Below are 16,349 nucleotides of genomic sequence, written 5' to 3'. Positions count from 1 at the left end.
TTGCACTCCAGCCTGGGTGACAAGAGTGAAACTCTGTCTCAAAACAACAACAAAAAAAATTAAAACTTAAAAAATACAATTGACTCTTGAACAACATGGGTTTGAACTCATGGGTCCACTTATACATTGATTATTTTATTTATTTTCTCTTTTTTTTTTTTTTTGAGATGGAGTCTCGCTCTGTCACCCAGGCTGGAGTGCAGTGGCGTGATCCCAGCTCACTGTAGGCTCCGCCTCCCAGGTTCACGCCATTCTCCTGCCTCAGCCTCCCAGATGCCCACCATCACGCCTGGATAATTTTTTATATATTTAGTAGAGATGGGGTTTCACCATGTTAGCCAGGATGGTCTCGATCTCCTGACCTTGTGATCTGCCCGCCTCGGCCTCCCAGAGTGCTGGGATTACAGGCGTGAGCCACTGTGCCCAGCCTTCTTTTTTTTTTTTTTTTTTTTTTTTTTGAGATGGAGTTTTCAGTTTTCACTCTTGTTGCCCAGGCCAGAGTTCGGTAGCGTGATCTTGGCTCACTGCAACCCTCACCTGGCGAGTTCAAGCAATTATCATGCCTCAGTCTCTCGAGTAGCTGGGATTATAGGCACATGCCACCATGCCCAGCTAATGTTTTTGTATTTTTAGTAGAGATGGGGTTTTGCCAAGTTTGCCAGGCTGGTCTCAAACTCCTGACCTCAGGTGATCTGCCTGCCTCAGCCTACCAAAGTGCTAGGATTACAGGGGTGAGCCACCATGCCCAGCTGATTTTTTAAATCGGAAAAAATTTTTTAAAGACTGACAATTAGGAAAAAACAGGTGAATCTTGTTACCTAGAAATATTTTTTAAAATGAAAAAAAGTATGTCATTAATGCATAAAATATATGTAGATACTAGTCTATTTTACCACTTGCTACCATAAAATATACATAAATCTATTATAAAAAATTAAAATTGCCCAAAACATATACAATACACAGACAGTACATGATGCCATACAAAATAGAAATATAACTAAATGTAAAGATGCAGTATTAAATCATAACTGCATAAACAACTGTAGTACATACTGTACTACCATCATAATTGTGAAGCTACCTCCTGTTGCCACTGCAGCGTGCTCTGGTGTTGTGAGTACGTGCTTAAAACGCTCTGTGAGCTAATCATCTCTGCACAAGGAGTCTCACCAGTAAATCACATATTGCAGTAAAATGTGATCCCTCAAGGTTCTCGTGTATTTTTCAATGTGTTTAATGCAATATTGTAAGCCTTGAGTAGTACCAAGGGCCCATACTAGGTGCTACTAGTGATTCTGGAAGTGTTCCCAAGAAGCAGAGAAGAGTCATGACATTACAAGAAAAAGTTGCTTGAATTGCTTGATTCAAGCAAAAAGGCAGATTAGAAAGTGTTAGAACAGCACTAACCAAATTAGCCCTTTCAAGTTGGAAAAGATTGAAAAAAGAATCCTTTCTCATTGTATAGTAGGTGGTGCCACAGGTGGAGCTCTGCAGCTTCGGTTGCTTACTATTTCAGACAGACAATACATCTTGTAAACAGATGGAGTAAACTTATGGTATCAATAAATACAGTATGGCACTGTAAATGCATTTTTACTTCCGTATGTTTTCTTATAATCAATCTCTACTTATCCAATAATTTTCTTAATAATATTTTCTTTTCCCTAGCTTACTTGTTTTTTTTTTTTTAATTTTTTTAGAGATGGGGTGTCGCGCTGTCACTCAGGCTGGAGTGCAGTGGCACCATTTCGGTTCATTGCAACCTCAACCTCCCAGGCTCAAGTGATCCTCCTGCCTCAGCTCCGCAAGCAGCTAGGACTATGGGTGTGCACCCCATGCCTGGCAGATATTTGGATTTTTAGTAGAGACGAGGTTTTGCCGTGTTGCCCAGGCTGGTCTTGAACTCCTGAGCTCAGGCAATCTGCTGCTTCTGCCTCCTAAACTGCTGGGATTATGTGCATGAGCCACCATGCCCAGTTTACTTAATTATAAGAGTACAGTATATAATACATATAACATAAAAAGATGTGTTAATCCACAGTTTATGTTATCAGTAAGGCTTTCTTCTGGCCAACAGTAGGCTATTAGTAGTTAAGTTTTTGGGGAGTCAAAAATACCATGAAGGCCAGGCACGGTGGCTCACACCTGTAATTCCAGCACTTTGGGAGGCTGAGGCAGGCAGATCAGTTGAGTCCAGGAATTCAAGACCAGCCTGAGCAACATGATGAAACCTCATCTCTACAAAAAATTTTCAAAAATTAACTGGGGTGTGGTGGTGTGCTCCTGTAGCCCCAGATGCTCAGGAGGCTGAGGTAGGAGATTCGCTTGAGCCTGGGATATCAAGGCTACAGTGACTTGTGATCTTACCACTGCACTCCAGCCTGGGCAACAGAATAAGACCCTGTCTCAAAGAAAAAAGGATTTTTGACTGTGTGTAAAGAGTTTGTGCCCCTAACCCCTGCATTGTTCAAGGGTCAATTGTATATAATTATGATAGAAAACTAGTATCACTTGCTATAAATAGAAGGTAACTATAAAAATATGTAAAGTTGGCCAGGCACGGTGGCTCACACCTGTAATCCCAGCACTTTGGGAGGCCAAGGAGGGTGGATCACCTCAGGTCAGGAATTTAAGACCAGTCTGACCAACATGGTGAAATCCCATTTCCACTAAAAATACAAAAATTAGTTGGGCATGGTGGTACGCGCCTGTAATTCCAGCTACTCAGGAGGCTGAGGCAGGAGAATCACTTGAACCTGGGAGGCGGAGGTTGTAGTGAGCCAAGATCGCACCACTGCACTCCAGCCTGGGCAACAGAGCGAGACTCCATCTCAAAAAAAAAAAAAGAAAAACGAAGAAAAAAAAAGGAAAAAAAAAAGGGGGGAAAGTTAAACATTGTTAGTGAATTCTGGATGAATGGATGGTATTGCCTACCAAAGGCTCTAAATTTGAGGCCTAAATCTCTACTAAAAATACAAAAATCAGCCAGGCGTGGTGGTGTACACCTGTAATCCCAGCTGCCCAGAAGGCTGAGGCAGGAGAATCACTGGAACCGGGGAGGTAAAGGTTGCAGTGAGCCGAGATGACACCACTACAATCCAGCCTGGGTGACAGAGCAAGACTCCATCTCAAAAAAAAAAAAAAAAAAAAAAAAAAAAAAAGGCAGATTAGAAAGTGTTAGAACGGCACTAAGGACATGTTAGCACCAAATTAGCCCTTTCAAGTTGAAAAAGATTGAAAAAAGAATGCTTTCTCATTGTATAATTCAGGGTCGTTTAACATTAACGTTCCACCTAAAATCATACCACCGTTAACACAGGTTCCCACTTTGGGAAACACTGGACTGAGGCATTGCTGAAATGCACACCTTATTCCTGTCTTAGTGTGCCTCAGTTTATCATATCAACTGTAACCAGAGCGAGGAGCACTGGATTAGGTATCAGGAGGCAGGATCTGGTACTGTGTGATCTTGGAAGTCCCTGCTCTTCTCTGGGCCTATTTTGTTGGCTGTAAAGTGAACAAGCAAGATGAGATTATTGACAGATAAAAATATATAACTGACAAATATATTTATATGCTAAGCACTGGGAACATAGCAGTGAAAAAGAAAGATATATCCTATCCCTGCTCTCATGGAGTTTACATTCTTGTGGACAAAACAGGTGAACAGCAAGTATATCAATAAATAGGTAAATAAATTCAGATGATAAAGAGTGCGAAGAAATTACAGCACGGTAATGAGAGTGAAGGGAAGAGTGGTCTGGGAAGGCCTCTCTGAGGAAGCAGTATTTAAATAGACTGAAAATTCAGTAACCTAGAGCAGCAGCGTCCAATAGAAATACAATGTGAGGCCGGGCACAGTGGCTCACGGCTATAATACCAGCACTTTGGGAGGCCGAGGCGGGCGGATCACCTGAGGTCAGGAGTTCGAGACCACCCTGGCCAACATGGTGAAGCCCCGTCTCTACTAAAAATACAAATATTAGCCGGGCGTAGTGGCGCATACCTGTAATCCCAGCTACTCAGGAGGCTGAGGCAGGAGAATCACTTGAACCCAGGAGGCGGAGGTTGTGGTGAGCCAAGATCGCACCATTGTACTCCAGCCTGGGTGACAAGAATGAAACTGGCTCTCAAAAAAACAAAGGCTACTCAGGAGGCTGAGGCAGGAGAATGGCGTGAACCCGGGAGGCGGAGCTTGCAGTGAGCCGAGATGGCGCCACTATACTCCAGCCTGGGCGACAGAGCAAGACTCCCTCTCAAAAAAAAGAAAAAAAAAGCAAAGAACTGTGATGTGAGCTACATAATAATTTTAAATTTGCTTATAGCCACTTTTTTTTTTTTTTTTGAGATGGAGTTTTGCTCTTGTTGCCCAGGCTGGAGTGCAATGGCACAATCTCGGCTCACTGCAGCCTCCGCCTCCCGGGTTCAAGCAATTCTCCTGCCTCAGTCTCCCGAGTAGCTGGGATTACAGGCATGTGCCACCACGCCAGGCTAATTTTTGTATTTTTAGTAGAGATGGGTTTCTCCATGTCGGTCAGGCTGGTCCCGAACTCCCGACCTCAGGTGACCCATTCCCTTCGGTCTCCCAAAGTGCTGGGATTACAGGCATGAGCCACCACACCGAGTTGACAACCACATTTTTAAAAAGAAAAAAAAAAAAAACAGCTGCAATTAATTGTAATATTTTATTTAACCCAGTATACTCAAAATGTTAACATTTCAATATGTGATTAATTTAAAAAGTTATTGAAATAATTTATTCTTTTCATTGTACTAAATCTTTGAAATCTGGTGCATAGTTTACAGTACAGCACATCTCATCCCAATGCTCAGTTTTGACAAGCATGAAATGTAGCTCTAACTAAAAAGTTGTGTTTAAGGGGAAAAATACTTTTATATTGCTTCAGTTTTACATTTTACATTTCAATTAATTAAAATTAAATTTGAAAATTCAGTTTCTAGGTCGCACTAAACACATTTCACATACTCAGTAGCCACATATGACCACTGGCTACCTGTATCGAAGGTACAAAACCCAACGGCTATTTCCTTCCCAGGAAAGGAAGCAGCAAGCTATGACAGCAGTGTCCAAGACAGCTCCTGCTGGGTTCCCGCAGCAGGAACTCACCTGCTGCACTCGGTGCACAGTGGGGCAGCAAAGTTAACACGGGTTGGAGAGGCAGGCAAGGGCCAAATCTCAAAGGCCAAAAGAAAGTTCATGTTTCCTTTTAAGTTAAGAGAGACCACTTAGACTGGGCACGGTGGCTCACGCCTGTAATGTAATCCCAGCACTTTGGGAGGCCAAGGTGGGCGGATCACCTGAAGTCAGGAGTTCGAGACCACCCTGGCCAACATGGTGAAGCCCCGTCTCTACTAAAAATACAAATATTAGCCGGGCGTAGTGGCGCATACCTATAATCCCAGGTACTCAGGAGGCTGAGGCAGGAGAATCACTTGAACCCAGGAGGCGGAGGTTGTGGTGAGCCAAGATCGCACCATTGTATTCCAGCCTGGGTGACAAGAATGAAACTGGCTCTCAAAAAAACAAAGGCTACTCAGGAGGCTGAGGCAGGAGAATGGCGTGAACCCGGGAGGCGGAGCTTGCAGTGAGCCGAGATGGCGCCACTGTACTCCAGCCTGGGCGACAGAGCAAGACTCCCTCTCAAAAAAAGAAAAAAAAAAAAATTAGCAAAGAACTGTGATGTGAGCTACATAATAATTTTAAATTTGCTTATAGCCACTTTTTTTTTTTTTTTTTTGAGATGGAGTTTTGCTCTTGTTGCCCAGGCTGGAGTGCAATGGCACAATCTCAGCTCACTGCAGCCTCCGCCTCCCGGGTTCAAGCAATTCTCCTGCCTCAGTCTCCCGAGTAGCTGGGATTACAGGCATGTGCCACCACGCCAGGCTAATTTTTGTATTTTTAGTAGAGATGGGTTTCTCCATGTCGGTCAGGCTGGTCCCGAACTCCCGACCTCAGGTGATCCATTCGCTTCGGTCTCCCAAAGTGCTGGGATTACAGGCATGAGCCACCACACCGAGTTGACAACCACATTTTTAAAAAGAAAAAAAAAAAAAAAACAGCTGCAATTAATTGTAATATTTTATTTAACTCAGTATACTCAAAATGTTAACATTTCAATATGTGATTAACTTAAAAAGTTATTGAAATAATTTATTCTTTTCGTTGTGCTAAATCTTTGAAATCTGGTGCATAGTTTACAGTACAGCACATCTCATCCCAGTGCTCAGTTTTGACAAGCATGAAATGTAGCTCTAACTAAAAAGTTGTGTTTAAGGGGAAAAATATTTTTATATTGCTTCAGTTTTACATTTTACATTTCAATTAATTAAAATTAAATTTGAAAATTCAGTTTCTAGGTCGCACTAAACACATTTCACGTACTCAGTAGCCACATATGACCACTGGCTACCTGTATCGAAGGTACAAAACCCAACGGCTATTTCCTTCCCAAGAAAGGAAGCAGCAAGCTATGACAGCAGTGTCCAAGACAGCTCCTGCTGGGTTCCCGCAGCAGGAACTCACCTGCTGCACTCGGTGCACAGTGGGGCAGCAAAGTTAACACGGGTTGGAGAGGCAGGCAAGGGCCAAATCTCAAAGGCCAAAAGAAAGTTCATGTTTCCTTTTAAGTTAAAAGAGAGACCACTTAGACCGGGCACGGTGGCTCACGCCTGTAATGTAATCCCAGCACTTTGGGAGGCCGAGGCAGGCAGATCCCTTGAGCCCAGGAGTTTGAGACCAACCTGGACAATAAGTGAGACCTGTCTATAAAAAACAGAAAATGAAAATAAAAATAAAATTAGCCAAGCGTGGTGGCGCACACATGTGGTCCCAGCTACTTGGGAGGCTGAAGTGGCAGAATCGCCTGAACCCAGGAACAGTAAGCCCAGATCGCGCCACTGCAGTCCAGCCTGGGTGACAGAGTGAAACTCTGTCTAAAAAAACAAAACAAAACAAAAAGTAGGGAGAAGAGGGCCAGGGCCAGCCAAGAGCCAGGTCAGTCTGGATGGGGATGGAGGTGAAGGAATCAGACTGGGGGAGCGGGCGGTGGGCGGTGGGCAATCGGGCGGGGAAACCTCTGGTCCGGGACCTCCCTAGCCCGAGGAGCTCCCAGGCACAGGTGAGGACGCGAGGGGCTGGCATGGCCGGCTCATAAAGCCCCGGCGTTTCCCACGCAGAAGGAGGCTTCGATGAAGAAAGTGGCGCGGCCCCGGACCCCCCTCTCTGCGCCCTGCGTGGCCACCCGCGACAGCTGCAAGCCGCCTGCACCCGCCTGTTGCGACCCGTGCGCCTCCTGCCAGTGCCGCTTCTTCCGCAGTGCCTGTTCCTGCCGCGTGCTCAGCCTCAACTGCTGAGCGCGCCCTCTCCCGGCCGCGGGCGGGCAGGGCTTTGGGGACGCGGGGCGCTTTTCGGGCGGGTGATCTCTAACAGGGCGGCTTCCCAGGACTGGGGGCGGGCGGAGGTTGCAGGAGGTGGGAGTTCAGGGAGACCTGGCTTGGGCTAAACTCGAAATACAATATATATAGGCTGCTCGAAGGTGTGCTGCTGTTTCTGTAAAGGTCCCGAAAGTTCTCGATGCCTTCGCCACAGAGTCAAGCGGACTGCGCACGCGCTGCTCTCCAGGGGCTCAGGACACCCGGGCGCCCCAGCCCCAAAGCTGCACTCCCAGTCAACGCTGCTCCCGCCCTGGGGGTTGGGAACGAGGCTACCGCCCCTACCATTAAACCGGGGAACACCCGAGGCTGCCTCCAAAACCAGGGAATTCAGACCAGCCAGGCAGAAAGGAACCGCCTTTAGGTCTTAACACATTTCCTCCTAGGTGCTCCCCTCTCCCCAGGGGAAGAAACGGAAAGAAAGAAAGGCCACGCCTGTATTCCCAGCACTTTGGGAGGCCGAGGCGGGCGGATCACCTGAGGTCTGGAGATCCAGACCATCCTGACCAACATGGGGAAACCCGTCTCTACTAAAAATACAAAATTAGCCGAGTGTAGTGGCGCATGCCTTAAAGCTCAGCTACTCGAGAGGTTGAGGCAGGAGAATCGCTTGAACCCGGGAAGCAGAGGCTGCAGTGAGCCAAGATCAATCCATTGCACTCCAGCCTGGGCAACAAGAGCGGAACTCTGTCTAAAAAGAAAGAAAGAAAGCCGAGGCTGGAGGATCACTTGAGGCCAGAAGTTCAAGACCAGCCTGGGCAACATAGTGAGACTCCCTGCCACGCCACTCGTATGTACAAAAAATTTTAAAAATTAACTGGGTGTGGTGGCATGCGCCAGTAGTCCCACCTACTCAGGCAGCTAAGACAGGAGAATCACCTGAGCCCTGGAGTTGGAGACTGCAGTGAGCTATGATCACACCACTGCACTCCAGACTTGGCAACAGAGTGAAACCGTGTGTTTGAGAGAGAGAGAGAAAAAAAGGAAATAATCATTCCCATTCTTGTTATAAATCCAAGATAGTGAGTGTCGTGTTCCCTCTCTGTTCCTTAACACAAGAAACAAACACACAACACCCCCACACACAGGAAAGCTGCCAGACGCTTGTTTTGTTTTCTATCATTTAGGCTGCAGTCCTACAGGGCAAGAACCTTTTGTTCCTTGCACCACAGCTGCTGCTGAGTAAATGTCATATTGGGAAGATATTGCAGTCACTCCTCCTGTTTTCCAGACATTGTTCACTAAGCAAGCAGGCACCATTTGGTCCCCAAGGGTGAGGCCAGGATGCAAAGCTAAAGACTCAGTCCCTTAGTAACAAAGCCATTTGGCTGCTGGGTCCAGAAAACCACATAGAAGACCAACCCATTCATTCATTCAGCAAATGTGTATTGGGCACCTACTGTGTGCCAAGTGCTATGGACATAGTGGTGAAGAAGTCCAATATGGATCCTCTCCTTATGGTCCGGTGGCCCATGGCTATTGTCCCTTGTTAGAGGTTAGAACCATTATTAGCATATGTGGTCCATTCCCTCAGACTATCAGTTTTGGTTTTTCTTTAGAGATGGGGTCTTGCTATGTTGCCCAAGCTGGTCTCAAACTCCTGGCCTCAAGCAATCCTCCTGCCTCAACCTCCCAGAGTGCTGGGATTACAGACATGAGCCACTGTGCCCAGCCGGTTTTTGCTTTGTTTGTTTTGAGACAGAGTCTCGCTCTGTCACTCAGGTGGGAGTGCAGTGGTGCAATCTTGTCTCACTGGAGCCTCCACTTCCCAGGCTCAAGCTATCCTCCAACTTCAGCCTCCCAAGTAGCTAGGACTTCAGGACTCAAGCTGGGACTTCAGAATTCAAGAGATACTCGTGTGTGAGTACCTGGGATTACAGGTGTGCACCACCACAACCGGCTAATTTTTATATTTTTAGTAGAGACAGGGTTTTGCCATTCTTGAACTCTTGGCCTCAAGTGATCCACCCATCTCAGCCTCCCAAAGTGCTGGGATTACAGGTATGAGCCACCACGCCCCACCTCCTTCTCCTTTTCAGAATTCCTCCTCAAGCCTAAAGTGCTAAGAGCATGGTCCTGGGCCTCTCAAAACTCTGCTGGTCTAATGACCAGAATTGAAACTCACATTTGTGACTCAGAGTTACGGTTTGACTGTTAGGAGCATCTGGGACTGCCATCTCCAACACCATTATTCATTCTATTTCTGTCTCACACACACGGGGTGAACTTAACCTAGGAAGATTTACCCTACCTTTGTGGCCATTGATTGAGGATCATTTCTTCCTGAAGGATGTAGCCTTAAACTTGTGCCCAAAGTTCTCATAGTGTGGCCTTGAACAAGTCTTTTTTTTTTTTTTTTTTGAGACAGAGTCTTGCTCTGTCACCCAGGCTGTAGTGTAGTGGTGCAATCTGGGTTCACCACAGCCTCTGCCTCCCAGGTTCAAGTGATTCTCCTGCCTCAGCCTCCCGAGTAGCTGGGATTACAGGCATGTGCCACCACACCGGCTAATTTTTGTATTTTTAGTAGAGACAGGGTTTCACTATGTTGGCCAGGCTGGTCTCAAAATCCTGACCTCAAATGATCTGCCCACCTCAGCTTCCCAAAGTTCTGGGATTACGGGATATGAGCCACGAGCCACCACACGCAGCCTGAACAAGTCACTTTTGATGCTACCATTTCCACATTTACAAAGTGAGAAGTAAATCAGTCAGAGTATTTTAGGTGCAAGCAACAGAAACAACTCTAGCTAGCCTGAGAGAAAAAAAAGGTAGAGGGTTAGTCTACTGGAGAGATTTGGGGACCTCAAAGGAAAGATTACACAACATGCCTCCAGAAAAAAAAAAAAAGCCCCTGAGGGGTGCTAGAGGAGCCAAGTGGACAATGTCTTGCAAGCACGGCAACAGGGATGTCAGCTCCAACCTCTTCAGTCCTTGCACTAGACCATTCAAAATAATTCCCAGGAGAGGCTGATTCACCTGATGTGGGGCCAAGAAAGGGTGGTCCACCTTGACTGACAGTCCCATTGTTCAGGAAAAAATTCTCAAACCATGTTTTCCTCTGCTTTCACACCACCGCAACAGTCATCAACACCCAACAGACTTGTGTGACCCCAAAATATGAGGGGATTTACCCCCACCAGCAAGCAAACAATCAGTTCTGCAGTGGACACCAGCTGGGTGTCCTCCAATTCAATTCCAACACTATCTACTTGGAGATGGCATCAGATCCCACAGTCTGAGGGCTCAGTCCCCAAGACTGCCCTCATTGCAGACACCAGTCAAAAGTCTGAGCCTCTAGAACTTCTGACAACTGGCTTTAAGTTGGGGTTTCCACAACCCTCTTTGGGCTCAACTAATTTGCTGGAGGGGCTCACAGAACGCAGGGAAGCAAGGCCAGGTGCAGTGGCTCACACCTGTAATCCCAGTACTTTGGGAAGCCAAGGTGGGAGGATCGCTTAAGCCCAGGATTTCAAGACTAGCTTGGTCAACAGTGAGACCCCATCTCTATAAAAAATAAAATTAGCCAGGCATGGTGGCACAAGCCTCTAGTCCCAGCTACTCAAGAGGCTGAGGCAGGAGGATCACTTGAACCCGGGAGGTCAAGGCTGCAGTGAGTCATGATCATACCACTGCATTCCAGGCTGTGTCTCAAAAAATAAAAAACCAAAAAGAATTCAGGGAAACACACCGGTTTATTATAAAGGCTATTACAAAGGCTGCAGATGAAGAGATGCATAGGGTGAGGTATGGGAAGGGGTGCAGAGCTTCTGTGTCCTCCCTGGGCCTGCCACCTTCTAGGAACCCCAGCGTGTCTGGCTATCAGGAAGCTCTCTGAAGCCTGTCCTCTTGGGTTTTTAATGGAGGCTTCATTACGTAGGCATGATTGATTAAACCACTGGCCATTGGTGATCAACTTGACCTTCAGCCCCTCTGTCCTCCCCAGAGGTTGGGGGATGGGGATGAAAGTCCCAACCCCTAATCATGCATTTGCCCTTGTGGTGACCCTTTTTTTTTTGGAGGCACGTTGTATAATCTTTCCTATGAGGTCCCCAAATCTCTCCAGGAGACTAACCCTCTACCTTTTTTTTCTCTCAGGCTAGCTAGAGTTGTTTCTGTTGCTTGCACCTAAAATACTCTGACTGATTTACTTCTCACTTTGTAAACGTGGAAATGGTAGCATCAAAAGTGACTTGTTCAGGCTGGGTGTGGTGGCTCATAGCCTGTAATCCCAGAACAGTGATCAAATGATCCACCCGCCTCGGCTTCCCAAAATGCTGGGATAGCAGGCATGAGCCACCACAGCCCAGCCCCTCCATCTTTTTGAGCAACCACAGATCTTAACATCACCACCCATTGTTGAGAAATTACCCCCAGTCATACAATAGGAACTTTAGAAAGAAATTTAACTCCAAGGGCCACTTCCCATTTGTGAAGAGGACAGAATAGGCAAGAAAAGAATGTACTTTGAACTGAATTAGCCAAACCATCTGTAGTCAATTTAAGATGAGTCTAGAGTAGATGTGTTACTCTTTCTTCTTCCATGTACCAAGAGTAGAGGGTGTGTGTGTTGGGAGGGAGGATTGGATTCAGGAAGGAGGAAAAGGAATGACTTTTGTTTAATCAGTAAAATCCTTTAAAATTGCCAAATGCTTTCTGGTTCACTACAGAAATGAGGTTTCTATTAATCGATTGCCTGCAGAGAAACAGTAGCTCTCCCAGCTGGATATATGAGTTGTAAAGTCTGGGAGGTGGCACCTTCTAATGGTAAGAATGATGATGCTGACAATTATTATGCCTTCTTGTTGCCCAGGGAGCCCAGCAAATAGCTTCGTTGGAGTCCAGAGGCTTTTCACACTTTCCAGAGCTCCTCTTTGGAATTTGTGGACTCTTTGGCTGTATAGGCTACCAGAGCAATAGTAAATATTGGGCTGCTGCTCACTGCTCGAGGCCTGTGTGGTCTGCAGTTATCATCATGCCATACTAACAGTGATTATTTATGGAGCAGCTACTTCATGCCAGGCATGACACCAAGACTACCATATTAACATCTTGACCTAAGTATCACTGTAAATAAGAGAACTGGGGTTCAAAGAGGTTAAGAAATGTGTCTAGATAGACCTCGCACCTCAGCATGGCGATTCAGATCCAGCCCATGTCATTCCAGAGCCTAGGCCCTTAAGCACCAGGCCATTGAAAGCCAGGCAGAGGGGACTCTGCCTGCATAGAGCCAATACCTTGCAGGAGACTTAGCCCAAGAGGTATACCCAACAGACTCCCCATGTGACTCCCCAGCTCTCTAATGAGACCTTGTCAACACCACCCCAGGGAGTAGTCTCACTAGTGGAGCTTCTGGAGACATGCAGCTGCATCTTCTTTTCTTGGGTCAGTACTTACTCAAGAGGCCTTGGGAGGTACAGGAGAGGGCACTGATAAAGAATCAAGAGGGGCTGGGGTACGGTGGCTCACTCCTGTAATTCCAGCACTTTGGGAGGCCGAGGCAGGAGGATTGCTTGAGTCCAGGAGTTTGAGACCAGCCTGGGAAACATGGTGAGCCCCTACCTCTACAAAAAATTTTTTAAATTAGCCAGGCGTGGTGGCACGCGCCTGTAGTCTCAGCTATTTGGGAGGCTGAGGCGGGAGATCACTTGAGCCCGAGAGTTCAAGGCTGCAGTGAGCCATGAACGTGGCACTGTACTCCAGCCTGGATGAGAAAATGAGACTTTGTAGAGTCAGATGGTCCAAAGTCCTGTTCCAGCACTGCCTCTCGCTTGCTGTATGACCTTGGACAAGGCAGAGTCTTAGAGGCGAATCCAGTCCCTTCATGGTGCAGCTGGGAGGGGACTTGGCCCAAGTTTTCTATTTTTTTTTTTTTTTTGAGATGGAGTCTCGCTGTCACCCAGACTGGAGTGCAGTGGCTTGATCTTGGCTCACTGCAACCTCTGCCTCACAGGTTCAAGTGATTCTCCTACCTCAGCCTCCCAAGTAGCTGGGATTACAGGCATGCGCCACCACGCCAGGCTAATTTTGTATTTTTAGTAGAGATGGGGTTTCACCATGTTGGCCAGGCTGGTCTCAAACTCCTGACCTCAGGTGATTCGCCTGCCTCGGCCTCCCAAAGTGCTAGGATTACAGGCGTGAGCCACCGCACCAGGCCCTCTATTTTCTTTTCTCTGTTGTTTTTCTACAACATGATGTCTTCAAAGTCTTCTCCACTACAGCGAGACTCAGAATTGTCAGAAAGCAACCTATTGAGGTGGGTTTAGGGAAAGAAGGTAACTTTCTGGGGGGCTCATTTCACTAAAAAGGGAGGGGTTAGATCCAGTTAGTGTAAAACATGTCTAGATTCAGCTACTCCAATATTCTCTGGAATGTGTCAGTCTCTCTCAATTGTGTTGGCTTCATCCATTTTTTTGAGATGAGGCCTCGTTCTGTCCCCCAGACTAGAGTGCAGTGTGTGATCTCAGCTCACTGCAACTGCCACCTCCCAGTTCAAGTGATTTCCCTGTCTCAGCCTTCCGAGTAGCTGGGATTACAGGCGTGCACCACCATGCCTGGCTAATTTTTTTTTTTTTTTTTTTAGTAGAGACAAGGTTTCATTATGTTGGTCAGGCTGGTCTCAAACTCCTGACCTCAGGTGATCTGCCCACCTTGGCCTCCCAAAGTGCTGGGATTACAGGTGTGAGCTGCCTCACCCAGCCTGTGTTGGCTTCATCCTAAGGCAAGCTGGCCTTCGTGGGGGCAAAGGAGCAGCTACAGACTCACATTCCTTCCAATCCTGGCAGCCCCACTGAAGAAAGTACCTTTTCTCCATTTTTAGGATAGCTGGGTCTCTTTTACAGTTGCCACCTCCACCTACTGTGCAACAGGCACAGAGGCAAATTCTATACTTGGTGTGCACCAGCAGCATTGGGCAACACTGGGGAAGTTGTTAAAATGTACATTATAAGGCCTCACCCCAGACCTACAGAATCAGGACTGGGGATAAGCCCACCAGGTGGTTCTGAGGCTTGCTCAAGTCTAAGAACCACACTGGGTTACGGAACAGGCTTTAGGGGAATAAATACAAGTCAGCAGTTAGTAGGAAAAGCAGGCTCAGGACCCCACGAAAGACAGGCAGAGGAGGGGCATTCAGAACATAGTGTGGGTGAATACTCTAGGGAGGCACCCACCTCTCTGTTTCTCTCCCTGGTAATAAGGCAAGTACGAGAACACTTAGCAGGGTTGATCAGACTATTATGATGCTAGGCAGTGTGAATTTAGGTACCAATAACTTATGGAAGTTGTCAGGAAAAGCCCAGCACCCAGCACCTGGGGGTCTTTAGAACCCTGGGAAGGTTGTAACTCCTCCCACCAGGGAGAAGCAGCCTCTAGTCCTGGGCGGGGGTCTAAGTCCAAGCAGCCCACAGAGTGAATTCTGGAGTCGCTCTTGCACACCAGATTTCTAGCAAAAGTCCTAAAGTCCCGGGATTGAGTCCAGACCAACTTGAGCCACCTGCCTGTCTTGGAGCCAGTTTGGAGAAGCAATCAACGTGGAACTGATCGAAGCCTGCCCGAATCACTGCGCACCCCTGGCTGCCTGTACCATCTCAAGCAGGTTTCCTAGCTCGGTCCCCTGGGTTAGTCCTGAGTAGGTCTCAGGGATAAGAATCTGGATTCCTGGGGTTTCCTGGAACCTTAGACTCCCAAAGCAGAGCTGTCCCGACAGCGGCTTCCTGGAGTTCTCACTGGCATCAACAGTCCCCATGATCCTTCCTGGGTTTTAGTCCGTGCTACTTCCAGGCCCTCTAAGCTCATTACTTCTGGACTCAAAAGGGATCCCAGCACCTCTAGCCTAGAGGCCCCTCCCACCATAGCCAGTTACACAGAGGTGGGCATGGGGCTTGGTGTGTGGGAAAGAACCCTGAAATTGACTCAGGCGGGACGCCCAGACCTGCAGAGTGACCCGGATAAGTCACAACTTCTGTGGGCCTCCGTTTCTCCACATACAAATGCTGGGTTCTGCTCTATAGGACTCTTAAGGTTCTCCCTTAGTTCCAAGATTCTATGACTTCTCTAATTTTCTAATTTCCTAAGTATCCTAAATTCCCTGCTCTCAAAACAGCTCCCTCTCACCACCTGGTGTCTGACACGGCCCTTAAAACTCAGCATAAAACTCCTCACTAATGTTCTATCATTTGAGCCTCAAGACAGCCATCTGAAGTAGGTGTTTCTGTCCCTGCAGGGAACACAGTGAGTCAGCAGCAGACCCAGCGCTCCTCTTTCCAAAGTTCAGGCCACTGCTCCATAAACAGCCACTTTCCACCCGCCATAGGCCTCATCTTCCCATCTCTTTCCTGGAAAAAAATCCAGCCAGGGCTAGGCCTGGATATTGCAGGACCCCTGGCCAATTCCTTCTTTCCCCATGAAGCTTTGATCGAGACAGCCCAGGGGTATCAGGAGTGGGAGTATTGGGGGTGGAGCAGGAGACACATCATCTTTCATTGTGGGTACCTGGTCAGTGTCACACATGTGACAGATTAGCAGACCTGAAATCAGAGGTAAGTCTGAGACCAGATGTGAAAAGAGGGGCTGTGTTTTCTCAAACAAAAGAAAAGGTTCTGGGAACTGACAGGACACCTCTGAACAGGAAAGGAAGAGGCTGGGATGACAGAAACCAGAACTCCTGGAAGGGAGGTGGGGGGCTACATGGGATGTGGCAGGAGGAAGCATTCTGACAGCATTTCCCATATCCAGGAGGAGACACGCTAGAGGGAAGGCAGCATGCGCACACACAGGCAGCAGCTGTGCAGCAGAAGGCATTCAACCTCTCTGGCTGAGATGAACAGCAGCCTCTCCTTTTTCCCACTGTGAAGTCATCGTCCCAGCAGCCACCCCAGTAGAACTGAGGCAGGGCT

General features: G+C 47.3%; 3 protein-coding genes across 23 annotated transcripts in view; 2 read left to right on the top strand and 1 right to left on the bottom strand.

Moving 5' to 3' along the window:
• Positions 1 to 7,645, top strand: part of ASIP (agouti signaling protein) — an 80,923-nt gene extending 73,278 nt beyond the window's left edge. For both annotated transcript variants that reach the window (XM_050807356.1, XM_050807357.1), the window contains exon 4: positions 7,201 to 7,645. In XM_050807356.1, the coding sequence (XP_050663313.1) occupies positions 7,201 to 7,377 (177 nt within the window). In that variant the 3' untranslated portion in view covers positions 7,378 to 7,645. The remainder of the gene's footprint in view (positions 1 to 7,200) is intronic.
• The window catches only part of EIF2S2 (eukaryotic translation initiation factor 2 subunit beta), a 511,882-nt gene that overhangs the window by 191,724 nt on the left and 303,809 nt on the right, over positions 1 to 16,349 (bottom strand). The window contains exon 1 of one of the 17 annotated variants that reach the window (XM_050807228.1): positions 10,586 to 10,595. The exons of the other annotated variants lie outside the window; for them this stretch is intronic. The gene's annotated coding sequence lies outside the window, so the exon portion shown is untranslated. Of the gene's footprint in view, positions 1 to 10,585; positions 10,596 to 16,349 lie in introns of those variants that run through there. 17 annotated transcript variants of the gene reach the window in all.
• Positions 1 to 16,349, top strand: part of MAP1LC3A (microtubule associated protein 1 light chain 3 alpha) — a 306,452-nt gene that overhangs the window by 616 nt on the left and 289,487 nt on the right. The window contains exon 1 of one of the 4 annotated variants that reach the window (XM_050807372.1): positions 2,884 to 2,887. The exons of 1 other annotated variant lie outside the window; for it this stretch is intronic. The gene's annotated coding sequence lies outside the window, so the exon portion shown is untranslated. Of the gene's footprint in view, positions 1 to 2,883; positions 2,888 to 7,057; positions 7,062 to 7,090; positions 7,095 to 16,349 lie in introns of those variants that run through there. 2 more of the 4 variants (XM_050807371.1, XM_050807369.1) reach the window with 2 other exon arrangements.

The sequence above is a fragment of the Macaca thibetana genome, chromosome 10, assembly GCF_024542745.1.
Source record: "Macaca thibetana thibetana isolate TM-01 chromosome 10, ASM2454274v1, whole genome shotgun sequence".
NCBI classification, from domain to species: domain Eukaryota; kingdom Metazoa; phylum Chordata; class Mammalia; order Primates; family Cercopithecidae; genus Macaca; species Macaca thibetana.
Note: the sequence above shows the minus strand (reverse complement) of the source record. Positions and strands in the feature narration are given on the sequence as shown.